The sequence below is a fragment of the Emydura macquarii genome, unplaced genomic scaffold (assembly GCF_026122565.2).
Source record: "Emydura macquarii macquarii isolate MOO-44397 ecotype Brisbane River unplaced genomic scaffold, CSIRO-AGI_Emac_v2 contig_1644, whole genome shotgun sequence".
NCBI lineage: Eukaryota > Metazoa > Chordata > Testudines > Chelidae > Emydura > Emydura macquarii.
In genome coordinates, this window is record NW_027131781.1 from 22,778,924 (window position 1) to 22,794,526 (window position 15,603).

Genomic DNA, 15,603 nt, shown 5'->3' on the forward strand with positions numbered 1-15,603 from the left:
CACTGTGAAGTGAGTAACAACAATAAATATTTTATTATGAATGTATTTTTAACTACAGAAACTATCATTCAGTACTAAAGGCTAACATGGAATGAATTACTGCTGCCGATAAAGCTCAAACAGGAGGGAACACTAGACAATTTTTCTTTCCATAGGTCACACTGTTAGATATTTTCTGCACAATATTTACATGACCTTAACTGTATTTTGTGTTAGTGTGCAGTAAAACAAACATTTTTACCACCTCCCTAAATAAGAGCCAAGACCAAGTTTACAGTACTTGGTTTGCAAGCAAGCAACAAATGTTGATAATATTCCAGGGTTGATTTAACCCTATTACCCAAATTTCATGGTTAGAAACGCATCAATAACATAATAGCTTATTCATAAAAAGACCAACAAGTGAAAGAGTTCAGCTATTCCAGCAAGTATCACTAATCAAATTTACACTTGGAGAAACAACTGTTAAACTCCAAAAGAGCTTTCTTGATCACAGGTTCAGAAAGTTATGTATAACCATTAAGCATTTCCTGAGTTTCAGGTTTTGGGAGAGAAGAAAAATTTTTTTTTTTTACTTTATAATTTAATAATTTGACTTGGTTAATTTAGTCCAAAGCATAACAAATTTTAACTTATCAAGTTATAAGAAAGCTAGAGAGAGTTAGTATCTGATAAAACCTTAGTAATAGCATGAAAGCAGAATTAATTCACACAAGATTTTTTAAGCATTATTTCTCCCATGTTATTATGAGCTATACCAAACAAGAGAAACAGTCAGATTTTAGCCAGGAAGAAGTTTTAGATTTAAATTGCATCCTTTCACACTAGATGTTAAGTTTCTTGAATCATTGGTTATATAAGAAATACTGAGAAAGTTTGTCGTTTAACTTGTTATCCAAATCCAGAATTAGAAATTTTAAGTCTTAAAACTCTTTCTGCATTACCCTTTCAGTTGGATGTGTTTGACTTATTTGCCTTTAATGCAGTGGTCCCCAAACTGTGGGCAGACCCCCAGACGGGCACATAGGAACATCCAAGTGGGCACACCAGGGCACGAGCCAGCCCCACAAGGGCAGGGGAGAAGTAATGCCACCCAGCCCTGCTCTGCCTCCAGCTCTGCTCCAGTCCCAGCCCCTGACCGCAGCTGCGGCCCTGGCTCTGCTCCTAGTCCCTGGCCGTGGCCCCTGCTCTCAGCTCCCAGCCTCCACCACAGAACCTGGCCCGTCCGTGCCTCTGCTCCCAGGCCAGAGGCACAGATATATTCTATTACTGATAAGGGGGAGGCGCGAGAGGAAAAGTTTGGGGACCACTGTTCTAACATTAAACTGCTGGATCCGGTATAATATATAACCGCTTATTTTAATAATTCCAGCCATTAGCAAGCATGAACCAGACGTTATTTCAATCATTTGTTCATTATATCTATTGAGTTTTATGCTATTTAGTTAAATGTAATTGCTGTTCTAATCTTAGCTCTTTGTTTAGTCTGAATCACTTCCACAACATATTTGTCATAGCACTGTTCTAATATGTGAGTCTTCAACTCAAATATTTGAATCAAGCTAAAATCTCCACCATATGTCTCTATTTGATATGAGCTAAGCGTTGCTCATTTATATCTCCTAAACAGGTGTCACCTCCCCTGTGGCCTCTACAAAATTGACTGTTCTTTAGTGTACACTTAAGTACTTATATTTATATTGCAATTACTTTTAATTTTTAGGGCTTTTTACTTTGATATGCTATTTACTGGAGAGTGCTTTTGGCTGCCCTCTTTTGCTAATCTACTCCATCATAACTGTAAAATGGAGAGTCTCTCTCAACAATGACCATACACATATACTAAGAATGCATTTTTTCTAGGCATAGGAGCAGCAGTACTTTCTTGTGAATGATTCTTAGTATTTATAGCCATATTCAGCAATATAGTCTCATTTGTGTGAAGTGTGAGAGAAGACACTGCGATTCAGAAAAGGCAATGTTGTTATTAGAACTACACTGTAGAGAGAGTAATCCCAATAAGACATTCTGTTTAGTTTTAAGATTTTCTTCTCCATCTCATTAACTTCGAAGGCTCACACTTTGCCCATCTTTAAACCATGAATTTTACTTTCATACAGGCTTTTTTTAAAAAAAAAATACTCATTAGGGTAATGTTTTCATAAGTGCTTAACCGACTTAGACTCCTAAGTATCTTTTGAAAAGGGGATATAGCTGCTTGAAAATTTTTTATCCCTCGTTAACAGCCAAATCCTAGTTGCCTTTTGAGTATTCCTACTATAGTTCGAATGAAAGCTGAAGCACAAGGCCTGACGTGTCATACTATGGAGTTAATCTGACAGTCTGCTGAAACAGTTTGATGCTCTTGATGGCCAGTCTCCAAGAGGATAAATAAAAACATTTTTTATAAAACATTAAAGAAATGTTTAATTGAAGTTAACAAACATCAAATTTAGAATTCTAAAAAGAAATTTGTTTCAAGTTATAACTTGCTTTATAACCCAAAATTTAAATCTTAAATTTGCTAAAATTAATATTAAAGAAATAAGCTGCATCAATGAGCCTTCAAGTTGCTGAGTTAAAAGGTGCTTTAAAAAAAAAAAAAAAAAAAAAAAGATATACAGACTGGGGGAAAACCTCTATCTTTTGATATCAACTCAAGCTTTCAGTTTCTGTTGTGCAGAAAAGATTTTGTACTAAGTACTTTTAGTTTCAGTTTACGTAGTGGGCACAGAGAGAATATTTTATTCATTTGGACTAGTTCCTACAAAGTTAAGAAACTGATTGGAAGTTGAAAAAGCAAGAAAGTTTGTTTTATTCTTCCAATCTATGACTTAAAACCAGGTGGGAGGAGATAAGCTCTACTAATTTTAAGAACGTGAAGGACATGGGGCCAGATTTTCAAAGATATTTAGGCACCTCAAGATGTAAAAATGTGTTTTTGAAAATCCCACTTAGATTTTCTAAGATATTTAGTTGCCTAAAGATGCATATAGGCACCTAGCCTTAAGTGCCTATGTGCATCTTTAGGCACCTAATACCTTAGAAAATCTGGCCCATGGGGACCAGAAAAAGTCAATTAACTAACTATAGTTAATTTTTCCTTCATAAAAGTCAGTTTTTAAATGCAAAATGTATTTTTATAATTTTTCTTCTCTTCTGTATCCAGTGTAATTAGTGTTATTTAATAAAAAGAACAATTTTACATGCTGTTTCTGTACATTAACTGAATTTCAGTTTTCATTCAATCATAGGTTGACAAATCTAGAGTAAAAAGGCATCTAGTAAAGAAACATTATTCATCTTTTCAACAAAAATGTTAAAATTAAGAATTTGAATAAGTGTATGTTAAACTTTATTTCTTAAATAGATGTGCATAGATCTAGTGTACCCTTCTGGCTAGCGAAAAGCACCAACTTTAGTTAAAAGGCTATATTTGGTGTCATCAACATACTTCATCATCATACTGAACCTTCTAGGTAAGGTAAAATTGCAAAATAAGTTTAAAAATGCTTGCCGATTTAAATGATGATTAAAATTGTGGTTTTAATCACTGATTTAAATCAATTCACGCTGATCTCAGAGAAACCTGTATCTTCCTATGGGCATTTTGGTCGTGGAAAAAACAAGTATTAGATCTACATATGTCAATACTATTGAAGAGTCCAGTTGTATCATTTAAAAGTTACCATACCCAAAATTAAGTTTCCATAACATTTACACCCACAAACTATAAAGGTAATTAATCAGGTCAAAGACTAATCCACAAAGACATTTTGAACAAGCAGATACTATATCTAAGACACTGGACTCCAAATTTTGTAATACAGAAGATTTACAGAAAGTAGTAACTTCAAGTAAGAAAAGATGAGCAGTCAGATTTAGCCTCAAATTTGATGTTTATCAAAATTCATTTCTTTATGGAGCTGCTTTTTTATACGTGTCCATCTAAATTTGATTTCTCTTAAGTCTTCAACAACAGAAATATTCTAATACACAATGACCTACCAAACGGTTTTCATCAAATACTTCAAAAAGAAGTCTGTGCTGCTGAGGATTAACCTAGGAAAGAGGAAGAGATTAACAGTTATTAGGGAAGTTGTAGTATTTGTTTTTCTTAAGCAAATATTCTAAGTTTAACCAGCAAGCGGTAGACAAGTCATAAATCTGGCACTAGAAGGACAATTCTTTATAAAACACTCAAGATGTAGAAATAATTAAGATACAAGATTAGTATCAATGTTGACACAAGACTTGTACACTTCATAGATTCACAGAATTTAAAGCCAGAAGGGAGCCTTAGATCATGTAGTCTGACCTCCTGTATATTACAGACCAATACATTTCACTGGTATTCTTATATTACACAGTAACTTGTGTTTCACTAAAACATATCCTCCAGAAAGGCAGCTAGTCTTGATTTGATAACATCACAGAACGGAAAATCACTTCTGCTGGCAGTTTGTTTTAATGGTTACTATTAGTCACAATTTTTTTTTTTTTTTTTTTTTAAAACAGTGATGAATTTCTAATTTCATTTTGTCTGGATTCAGACAGCCATTGGTTCTTGATGCCCTTTATTGTGTTTAAAGAAAATGATTGATAGTTCTACACAATTAGGTTCAGTACAGCATATTTGAGATCGAATAAGTCATTGTTCTGAAGAAAGCATTTGGTAAATTGTTACTAAAAGCTACAAAGTCGAAGTCAAAAGAGAAAGAAGTGCTTAAGTATTTGAGTGGAAATATGGTACAACTCAGAAAGGCAAATGAATTCTTACAGGAATGGAACATAATTTTACACTTCACCTTATTCCACACAAGGTTGCCTGCTTTTATCCACAGCAAAACAAATGCTGCAGGAATTATGGTGCTGAAAGAACTAACATATCTGACAGAAGTGTCACAACTTTAAGTTTAATAGAAAGAAGTGGCCTGCCACTCAGTAATGCTGTCACCCTGGTATTTTCATAAATACCCTTGTACAGGGTAGTATCCTTCCTATCTGTACAAATAACCTTGTATGTATCAAATATTACAGTAGTTGTAACAAGCCTAACTAGTTAATTCAGTAAAAAAGGCAGTTATAGTAATTAGTTCTTCTGAAAGATTTGCCTGCTTAGATTCATATTTTGGATTATGAACATACCTCAGATACGCAGGCTGGGTACTTTCTAGACAGCGATGTCCACTAATATAATGTATATTCCCCCTACACACTACTTGTCCAGATAAGATGGAAAGGTGTGCATCCCCTGGTATCACCCAATTCTTTCCAACAATACAGAATCTTTGTTAAGATTCGAATACTTAGGAAAGAGGGCAGGTAGGATGGTAATTGTCAAACAATCAGTTACTATTGATTACTCCTCTAAGCATTACTTGCATGGATCCATAACATAGGTGACTATCAAGTAGAGTTGGCCCATTCACAGGAATGTATGGCATCCTCTGCAGCCAGGAAGCCCTGGGCTCCTCCTCCTGAGGCAGTCTGCATAGTGGGGCTATGTAGACCTCTAGACCCTGGAAGCTGTCCCGAGACTTCTCAGCTCCATGGCAGAGAACCTGTGAGCTGCAGAGATCTGCTTGAGTCAGGTACTCAGGGCTTCCAGACTCTTGGCTCTGTGCAGATAGGGTGGCCTAGAGCTGCAAACCCTTAAAGCCCCAGGGGCAATCTGCACAGCAAGTTGGCAGAAAACCAGTTTCTGATTGAAACCTGCCTACATTTCAACAAAAGTTGAAACCAAAGATGTTTTGAGAGAATATTCTGGGTTCAACAAATTGACATTTTGCAAATGAAATTATTTCATCAGAAAATTTCCAATCAGTTCTACTGTCGAGTAGTCCAAAACTTAAGGAGATGGGCCTGAGGAATCTTATTTGATTCAAGGTTGCAAGATTGCACAGCCCTTAAAAGAATCCAAATGGCAGAGGAGATTACGTGGTGTTAAAAGAGCCTCTGTGGATCTTAGGCTATGTTTGATACAACAAAAGATTTTATTTATGTATTGGATGTCACAGAGGTTGCACCAGATAAGGATCTTATCCTTTGATATTTGTTGGTGCTGTAACAAAAAAAGGAACCCTGATGCATATGCTATGGGACTGTCCAACAGCTATGAAAAGAGGTGGACACAAGAATTAAAATAGTATTTCACTTCAATAGCCAAACCTCTGCCAAAAATTATAACTTAACTTATTTACCTGATAGTTGAGTTTACTCTGCCCCAAAATACTTGGGTTCTTGAAGACAGCAATAATCACCAAGAACAGGATTTTATAAAAGTGGAAGAGTAAGTTTGTGCCCAGAACAGAACAGTGGTATTCAGAACTTCTCTGAGTAATCAGCCAAAGAATGAACATCCAATTGCTGTAGAAAGCAATTATATGAATTTGTAGACGTTTGGATCCTATTTATAGATATAGTAAATTAAAAAAAAAATTTAAAAATCTTGAGATACTCAAAAAATGCTACCTCACCCATTCTCTCCCTGTCCTCTTTTCTTCTCCTTATTCATTTAGGTCTTTATTTTATCACTGTGGCTCCCATCCTATCATGTTATGTGTATGTAGTATTGTCTGGTCTTGCAGCTTTAATAAGTTGTAAAATTGCAGGATTCTACTAGAAATCCTGCAGAGCGTGCAATTTTGGAACATATATAGTTAACCTTTTTTTGCTTTTCATATGTGTTTTTATTTAAGAAAACTGAGAAAAAAATTGCAAGACTTCTCCCCTGAACCTGCAGTATGACATAACAGATAAATCCAGCAAATAACGCTGCATGAAGGTATTGCAATAAATCCAGGTAGTAGCCTTCTCTCTAAATTTAAGACATTCAGTAGAAGATGCCTTAAATGTGGTGCAACCTGCTCTTCTGCTTTTGGATATCCAGATCCTTGCTAATCAATAGCAGTGATGGAGAGTAATGCTCTGGGCAAAAATTAGCTACCCTTAGTGTAGCATATGAAGGTAACTGATTTACAAAACCGTTTAGTCCCATAAGGTAAATAACCCAGCCTCCCTACGTAGTGAACATGGCTTGTGGTAAAATACTGTAAGTTAGAGGATTGATTTAATTAGAATCAGAAGCCACTTCTGGGAGAAGTTTACATAGGGTCAAGGATACTACTATAACTTGCATGTTTCTGTTACACATTTAAGAATCTTTTTTTTTAAATCCTGTAAAGCTCTTGACCTCTGGATGGCAATTAGTTCTACAGTCTAATTTTAGATTGTGTGAAAAACTGTAAAGGACACAGTACAGAATTTGTCACTGTGGGTCATCCATTAGTTCCTCTATCTTGTAATTTCACCTGGGTTGATTCACCGCCAGGAATGCTCTCTTTTGCCATATATGAAGCTATTACCAGAATTTCCTTGCACTCTGTTTGAAAAACAGGATGTCCCAGGATGGAGGCTGCTCTTGAACAGGATGTAACACACAAACCAAGCCCTTTAAGTAGGAGGAAAGAATACAAGTGTCATGTACCAATGTATGAAAACAAACTTTCCGAGGTAAGGGGAAGATCCATTGCATTTGTCCTGGGCTATTGGAAGACTAGTGAAGATGAGATCCTTCGTCTTTCCCAGATGGAGAAGCAGTTTCACTTTAGAATGTTTCCTGCAGAAGGTTACCTGCTCTGAAGAAGTTCAGAGAACTCTCTTGAAGAACAAAGTCAGCCAGCAAGCAACCAGGCTGTCAGACTGGACCTCAAGTTGAGTGGTAGAACCTGACCCTGTTTCTGAGACAAAAAAATCCAGTAGGTTGGGCACAAGGGCTTGAAAGTCCACTACCACATCCAGTAAGTCAGTGTATTGGAACTGACGATGCCAGGTTGGGACTATGATCAACCCTTGGTTCCATCATGTCTCACTTTTTAGAATACCCAGGGGATATAGGAGATAAGAGCCAGTGCCTAAAGAGTACATCTTCTATCAGCCAGTCATCAAGGTCTACGAATGCCCACTCTTCTTAGGAGGGCCATTGCTACTGCCAGACATTTGTGGGAGCTCTCATGGTGCTGTGAAGTGCCCAAACTGGTCAGGTCATCCCCCGCCCACTGAATCAGAGGTACTTTTGATTATCCAGATGAAACAGAATAGAAGTACCATTGGAACAGCCAGATTACATCAGTCGTGCAGTCCATTTAATCTACTGCCCTGTCACCAGCAGCAGCTAGTACCATGTATTTCAGAGGAAGGTGCAAGAAATCCTGTACCATGTACTTGCCAGATAACTTAACCTTGGGGCAGGTTTTCTTGTAACCCTTCCTCACCATCCAATAGTTAAAATTTGGCTTCTAAACCCTGATCCTTCAGGGTATATCCCTGTCAAAACTCTACTACTATAACTTGGCTATTGTTATTATACATTTAAGACTTCAATCCTTTTTTGAAACCTGCAAAGAAATCCTCTGATATTCTACAGCAATTAGTTCTATAGTCTAATTTTAAATGGTGTGAAAAATTGCAAAGTTAGTTTTGAATCTCCCACCTTTCAACTTCATGGATGTACCCTTGTTCTTGTGTTACAGCAAAACATGACTAGAAGTTGCTAGCCTACATTTGTTATACCATTCTTTTTTTGTCTGCGTTTGGTTCCCTGCTTAATTCATCTCTGATCTGAGTTTTTTTATATCTAATTCCTCTCAATTCCATCTAATTCTGCTATGTTTTTGAGATGCAGTATTCAGAACTCACAGTATTCCAAGCAAGGGCATATAATTGATGTATAAGGTCACTGTAATTTCCATTTTGTTCTCCACCCTGATCTTTATGCGTCTTAACATGCTATTTGCTTTTTTGACTGCTGCTGCACACTGAACAAGGGTCTTCATTGTTCTATTCACCGTGATGCTCAGGTCTTTTTCCTTTAGTATCCAGTAACACATACAAGTAATTTAAATTAGTCCTTCCAGTGTGCATCCCTGTGCATGAAGTCACACAATTTCATTTAGCATGAAATTCACCTAGCTGAATACATCTCTGAAAACCACAGTCTTCTTTGGTCTTGACTTAACCCCAAGCAGATGTGTTATCGGCAAGTTGTTACCCAAATGCTCTCCCCTTTTCCAAAATAAAAAACCCCAGTCTTAATATACAGCCTTGTCACAGCACTTGCCATGATGAAAACTGATAATTTATTCCTATGGTTTTCTGTCTTAACCAGTTACTCACCCTTACTATTAATATACTTCACACTCCATGACTACTTAGTTTCTTTAGTATTTTCTTGTAAGGGTCATCAAGAAGCCTTTTGCAAGTCAATTGCAATGTCAATTGTTCTATGCTATCCACTAGTTTGACATTTTAAACAATTCTAAAAAGGTTTGTGAGGCGCAATTTTTCCTCTGTAAAAGCTGTACCTGTTAGTCCTAAAAGATCATGATCTTGTATGCATTCTACATTTTAGTTATTTCAACTAATATACCACAAAGAAGAGTAGGCTTACTTGTCCATAACTCTCAAGATCATTCCAAGTGCTTTATTTCAAAAGGATATAGGTATTACAGTTGCAACACTCCCATCCTCTACTATAGTAGCTTTCTAACAAGACTGCATATTTTTGCAAGCAGCTAATCCTGAAATAATTGAAGAATTTAATGAAGTCTTGGAGATATGCCACTTGGAACTGGTGATTTGATGCTTTTTATGTCAATTTGTTCCAGCACTCTTCTTTTGACATATCAATCTCCGATAGTACTCAACTACTCTTCTGCTATAGTAAAGACCTCACTTCAAAAAAATGTTCCTCAGCAACATCCTTATCTTCCTAGATTTTTACCTTTTGGTGGTCCAGTGGGTCCAGCAGCTCCCTCAAAGACTTCCTTCTTCTGAAACACTTACAGAATATCTTGTTATTTGTATTTATATTTTTAGCTATTTACTCTGCAGTATCTGCCTTGGACCACCTAATTTCCTTCTTTCTAATTTCCTCCCTCATGAAATGGTATCCTGAAGAGAGGATGAGGAAAAGGGTGGCATAGAGCAGAAATGGATTTCCCTTTTCTTATGATCTACAAGACCTAATGGCTTCTGTTTCTCTGCTTCCTCCACATTCTCAACACTAACCAGGCACATCTTCCTGCACTTTTCTCCAGGAACTTTACCAATATAACTATATACAAGTGACCACAAATTCAGTAGTTACATACTTTGTATAAAGCTGATGCCTCAGTTATCAACCTTAATTATCCATGTTTTTCAGGTGTTAATACACCAACAGATCAATATAAAAAAAAAGTACTAATGTGACTAAGCAATTCATCAATATTTTGCTTTGGATTATCTAATTTAATTTGAAATAGATTTATCTTTTTAAATCCTGAACTGGAGTCTAAATTAGAAGGACAGTTAAGCAGACAATTTTAAATTGTTACATGCCCTCTATAGGCTGGTTTTGTGCACCTAAAAAGGATTAATAAGCCCTTAGAAAAAGTTAAATGTTAGTTCTATTCCCCACAACAATGGAAAGTGATTCTGCTGCACAACTACATAGTTAAGAAGAGCAGTCTATTCAGCATTTCAGAATATTAAATTTATCTTGCAACTAAAAATCAATGCTTCATAACCCACCTCATGCAGATACACCAGAAACAGACTAACTAGTTCTGTAGATAATAGAAGCTATTTTTCTCATTCTGTAAATTTCTAACCCACCACGAAGAAAATTCTCTACAAGATAGTATTTTGCACTGCAACATACAGCAAATTGTGAAAGTATTGTTTTAGTGGCATTAAATGCATATTAGAAAAAAACATCTTGCATATTACATTAAAGACTAAAAAAATATATAATCAGACTAAAAGTCACTTACTCTAAATAAGAACTCTTCATTCCACTTTGGATTCAAGGTCTACAGATAAAGAGACAACATTTTGATTATACACAGTGTTCTGTACTATTGTCTTTGTTGAAGACCTGTATCTATTTCAGTTGATGTGACACTCTCTGAAGCATAAATAAGTTTTAACCTTGTTAATTAAGATACAAGCAGTTAGAGGCCAAAAATCAGGCCTTATGCTTTCCACCAGTGTAGTGCAGGAGGGAGCCAACTCAGAGAAATATTGCTAGATTCTGGCTGGTGCACATAGAAAAGGAGCAGAAAGAGTGCCACAACATGGTCCACTTCACGAAATATGAGACTGTGACAGTTAAGGAGTGCATGTTAAGTTGGGGAACAGTGACTCTCCAAATCCAATTAATTTTCTATTTGTTAGTGGCCTTGAGGTTAGTGAACAAAAAAAAAAAAACTTCTACTTGCCCCTCTATGTGCCCTAGAAGGACCAATAGCCGCATGGCCCTTCAGTTTACTAGTTGGAGGAAGGGAGAGAAAAGACGAAGGTAGGAGTAAGTGAAGGGAAGTCATCTTTCCACATAAAAGCCCCATGATGGAACCAGACCTTCCCATGAATGGCCTACTTTGAGACTACACACCCCTTTTCCATTTCCTGCCATTAAGAAACTTATTGAAATGAGAATACAAGAGCAATGCCACAGCTGAGCTGCAGAATTAATAGCTTCCTTCCTTAGGTTCCTCCAACCCTTACCCACAAAGAAGTGGGGGAGGCGGAATTTACCCCAATCTTAGCTTTCTGCCTGGATTCTTGATAAAATAAGAGAAAAAAAGAGAAAAGTCTAACCTTTTTAATAGTTTTTGTGTGAACACTGGTAAAGATTCCATTCACTGGATCATACACTGTCACTTTCACATAAGGATCACTGGGGAAAAAAAGTGCTGAAGTTAAAAAACATCTCCACCAGTTATTAGCATTATTCTTAATTAGTTTTTAAAATGCTTAAATGAACAAGAATTGAGAAGATTCATAAATTTCACGGCCAGCAGGGACTACTGTGATCATCTAGTTTGACTACCTGTATAACACAGGCAAAAGAACTTAATCAAAATAATTATTTTAATTAGACCATAAAATATCCTATCTTGATTTAAAGATTTACGGTGATAGAGACTCCATTATGACCTGTACGGCTTGAAGTTGTTTTCAGCTAACAAGCTGTAGGTCGAAACTCATTGAAATGACTAACGAGCATACCTGATCCTCAAGGACAATGGCCAGTGTAGGTATCTGATGGTTCAGGAAGCCAGATGTCCTCTTACTGATTCTAATTCCAGTGAGAACAGCACATTTGCTCTTAGAATTTCTCTCTCATCTGCCACCTATCTGTAAGGACCCCCCCCCCCTTCTTCTTCCACCTTACCACCACCCCGAGTGTAGCCCTAGCATCCTTGATGTAAGTAGAGTGATTAAAGTGACTCTGCATGTATGTAACAACCATTATCACCGTTGTTCTCTCTGGATGGGACAATGTCTGTATTTGTAAGTGAACAGATAAAGAATTTAAAACATACTACGTAATCGATAAGAAAGCATATATAATTGACTACTGTAACACAATGAAGTTGAAGCTGATTTATCAGACTTCCCGATATCGTGAATAAACCTCTTCAGTATTGTCTGTGCTGACTGATTCTTGGAGAAAGGATCCTTCGTGCTTTACAGACCCTTAATAAATTGCTCCAATGATTAATTACCCCCACTGTTAAAAGTTTACAGCTTATTTCCGGTCAGAATTTACCTAGCTTCAATCTAGCAGATAAGGGTATATATAACAAGATCCAATGGCTGGAGGTTGAAGAGACAATTATCAAATATTTGTTTCCCACATAGGTAATTATAGACAATGATTAAATCACCCCTTAATCTGGTCTTTGTTAAAATGAACAGATGCAGCTCTGTAAGACATGTTTTCTAATCCTTTAATTCTTGTGGCTCTTCTCAAAACCCTCCCCAGCTTAATCAGCATCCTTCTTGAATGGTTGACTACTAGAACTGGGGGCAAAGTGTTACACAACAGTGCTAAATACAGATGTAAAATAACCTCTCTCCTCATTCTCAAGATACCTGTTTATGCATCTAAGGAACCCATTAGCCCTTTTGTCTCCGTCTCACTGAGAGCTCATGTTCACCTGATTATCCACAACTCTCACATTTTTTTAGGAGTGCTTTCCCAGGATAGTTCCTCCTCCTGTAAATATGGCCTATATTCTTTGTTTCTAGATGTATGCATTTACATTTAGCCAGTGAAATGCATTTTGCTTATTGCACCCAGCCTATCAAATGATCCAGATCACTCTGTATCAGTGACCTCTCCTCTCCATTATTTACCCTGCTCCAATTTGTGTTGTCCGTGAACTTTATCAGTGATTTGTCAATGACCCAGAAGAAAACACAAAAAGTGTTAAATAGTGTAGGGCTAAGAATTAATCCCTCTGGGACCCCACTAGAAATACACCCACTCAATGACTTCCTGTTTACAATTACATATTGAGACCTATCAGTTAGCCAGTTTTTAATCTATTTAATGTGTGCCTTAATTCTGCATAGCTCTGCTTTTAAAAAAAATCAAAATGTGCAATACTGTATCAAATGCCTTACAGAAGTCTAAGTATATTACATCATCACTATTACTTTTATCAACCAAACTTGAAACCTCATAAAGAGACATCAATTTGACAGAGTCAATTTTCTATAGGCCCATATTGAGTGGCATTAATTATATTACCCTTCTTTAATGCATGATAAACAGAGTCTGGTATCAGCCACCCCATTATCTTGCCCGGGATCAATGTCAGACTGACAGGCCTATAATATCCCATCTCCTTCTGTTTATCCTTTCAAAATATTGGCACATTAGCTTTCTTCAGTTCCTCTGGAACTTCTCCAGTGTTCCAAGACTTATTTAAAACTAACGTTAATGGTACAGTAAACTCCTTAGCCAACTCTTTTAAAACTCTTGGATTCAAGTTATCCAGACCTGCTGATTCAAAAAGAGTCTAACATCCTCTTGAGATACCGGTAGAATAGAAAGTGTTATCATATGATAGAACTACTTTTCCCCAGCCCCACAAATACAGACCAGAAATATTTATTGAATACTTCATTTCTAATTCTACTGCCTTCATCTAGTAATGGCCCAGCACCATTGCTAGGATTCTTTTTGTTCCTCATATACTTAATCGTCTATTACCTTTTAAATACCAAAGCTGTGCCTACACTAGAAAATTGAATTATTCCTAACAATTTTAGACAGAATTAGTTTAAGCACAACTGATTGAATGTGTCCACATTAGCCATTCTGTACATCATTGTAGTTTGGCCTCTGTCCACATTTGCACTGTTCTAAACCATTTCACCAGTGACTTCTGGAACCTCTCAGTTTCCATCATACCTCTCAGAAACAGTAACTTCTGGTAGATTAACCCCCCCCCATACACACACTAATTTACTCTGGGTCAAGATTGGAGTATTATTATCTAACTGATGCAGTGTGACTATTTTCAGTGCCATGTGTTTAAGTGTAACCCATTGTTCAGTGAGATTTATGAATTCATTCAGTACAGTATTGACAGAGGATACAGGTCAGTTACACCTCTCAGCTAGAGAGCCTGGCTCTTTAGCTGTAGTCATTCAGGCTTTCATCTCTGGAAGTCCCTAGTTCACTCTGTGGTGTTGGCCAACCTGGAAAACATAACATTAGCAACTAAGCCAGCTGGAGCACTGGCAGGGACGACAGGACAGGTCCAGCTCCCCACCTCCCATCTCAGAGTTCTCAATGGGCCAAACAGCTTAGATAATGAACCTTGTCATGAAAACAGGACTCTGTGTAATTAGCAGCATCTCAAAGGATCAGGTACTTAAGGATAACTTTACATATGAAGTTGTTATCCCAATGAGCCAGGTTTGAAATCTTAGCATTTTTTAAATCAAAATCATGACAAACTATTCAAGTTACTGATAGTTACTCACATGAAATGAGTACTAGAAAACCTTTATAGGATACCAAATCATGTTTCCCCTATCCTTTTGTCCATACTTCACATGTGAGACACACTGCTAGGTCAGGGTGGATAAAAATCAATTAATTTTTTTTAAGTTAAAAAACAAAACAAAACACTGATTTTTTTAATTTAATTTTTTTTTATTTTTTAAAATCAATACTAAATTTATCTCGTTTAAGAAATAACAGTTACAATTACATCTCATCACAAACATGCTAAACCTACATTTACAGTCTCATAAAAATGAATTAATGGCTCTAGTCTGTCCAGCCTAACTACCAGCTCTTGCTTTTTGAAAGTTCCGGGCTTTCAGTTTCTGTTTCTAGGCAGACTAAAGTCACATGTGCAAAGACAGACACAGGCTGGATAGGATTGTTGCTGTTCTTTGCTTATGTGGTGGAGCTGGGCCAAGCAAGCCAGAGAAGTTAATTAAGACACTGTCCTAAAGACAGAGAGACAAAGGACGCAGGCAGAGTAGAAAGGAACAGTGGAGTGGACTGGAAAGAAAAAGGGAAGACATTATTCTGTACACACACAGCTTTTTATATTCCTCCACACTTTTGCCACAGAAAAACTGGAAGATTTCTCAGTTCATTTATGCCACAAATTCTCCTTTTCGCATTGTTAACAATAAACACTTCATTGATATAGCTGTGTCCTTACGACCAGGCTACACTCCTCCTGGTAGAGCAGACATTGGTGGAAGGTTGCTAGATACAGTGTATGAGAAGGAACTTGAACA

At 36.8% G+C, this 15,603-nt stretch overlaps 1 protein-coding gene across 1 annotated transcript in view; it reads right to left on the reverse strand.

Moving 5' to 3' along the window:
- Positions 1 to 15,603, reverse strand: part of NEDD4 (NEDD4 E3 ubiquitin protein ligase) — a 100,845-nt gene that overhangs the window by 61,711 nt on the left and 23,531 nt on the right. The window contains exons 3-5 of the mRNA XM_067555888.1: positions 11,644 to 11,722; positions 10,818 to 10,856; positions 4,009 to 4,062 (exon numbers count right to left, since the gene is read on the reverse strand). Coding sequence (XP_067411989.1) covers positions 4,009 to 4,062; positions 10,818 to 10,856; positions 11,644 to 11,722 — 172 coding nt within the window. The remainder of the gene's footprint in view (positions 1 to 4,008; positions 4,063 to 10,817; positions 10,857 to 11,643; positions 11,723 to 15,603) is intronic.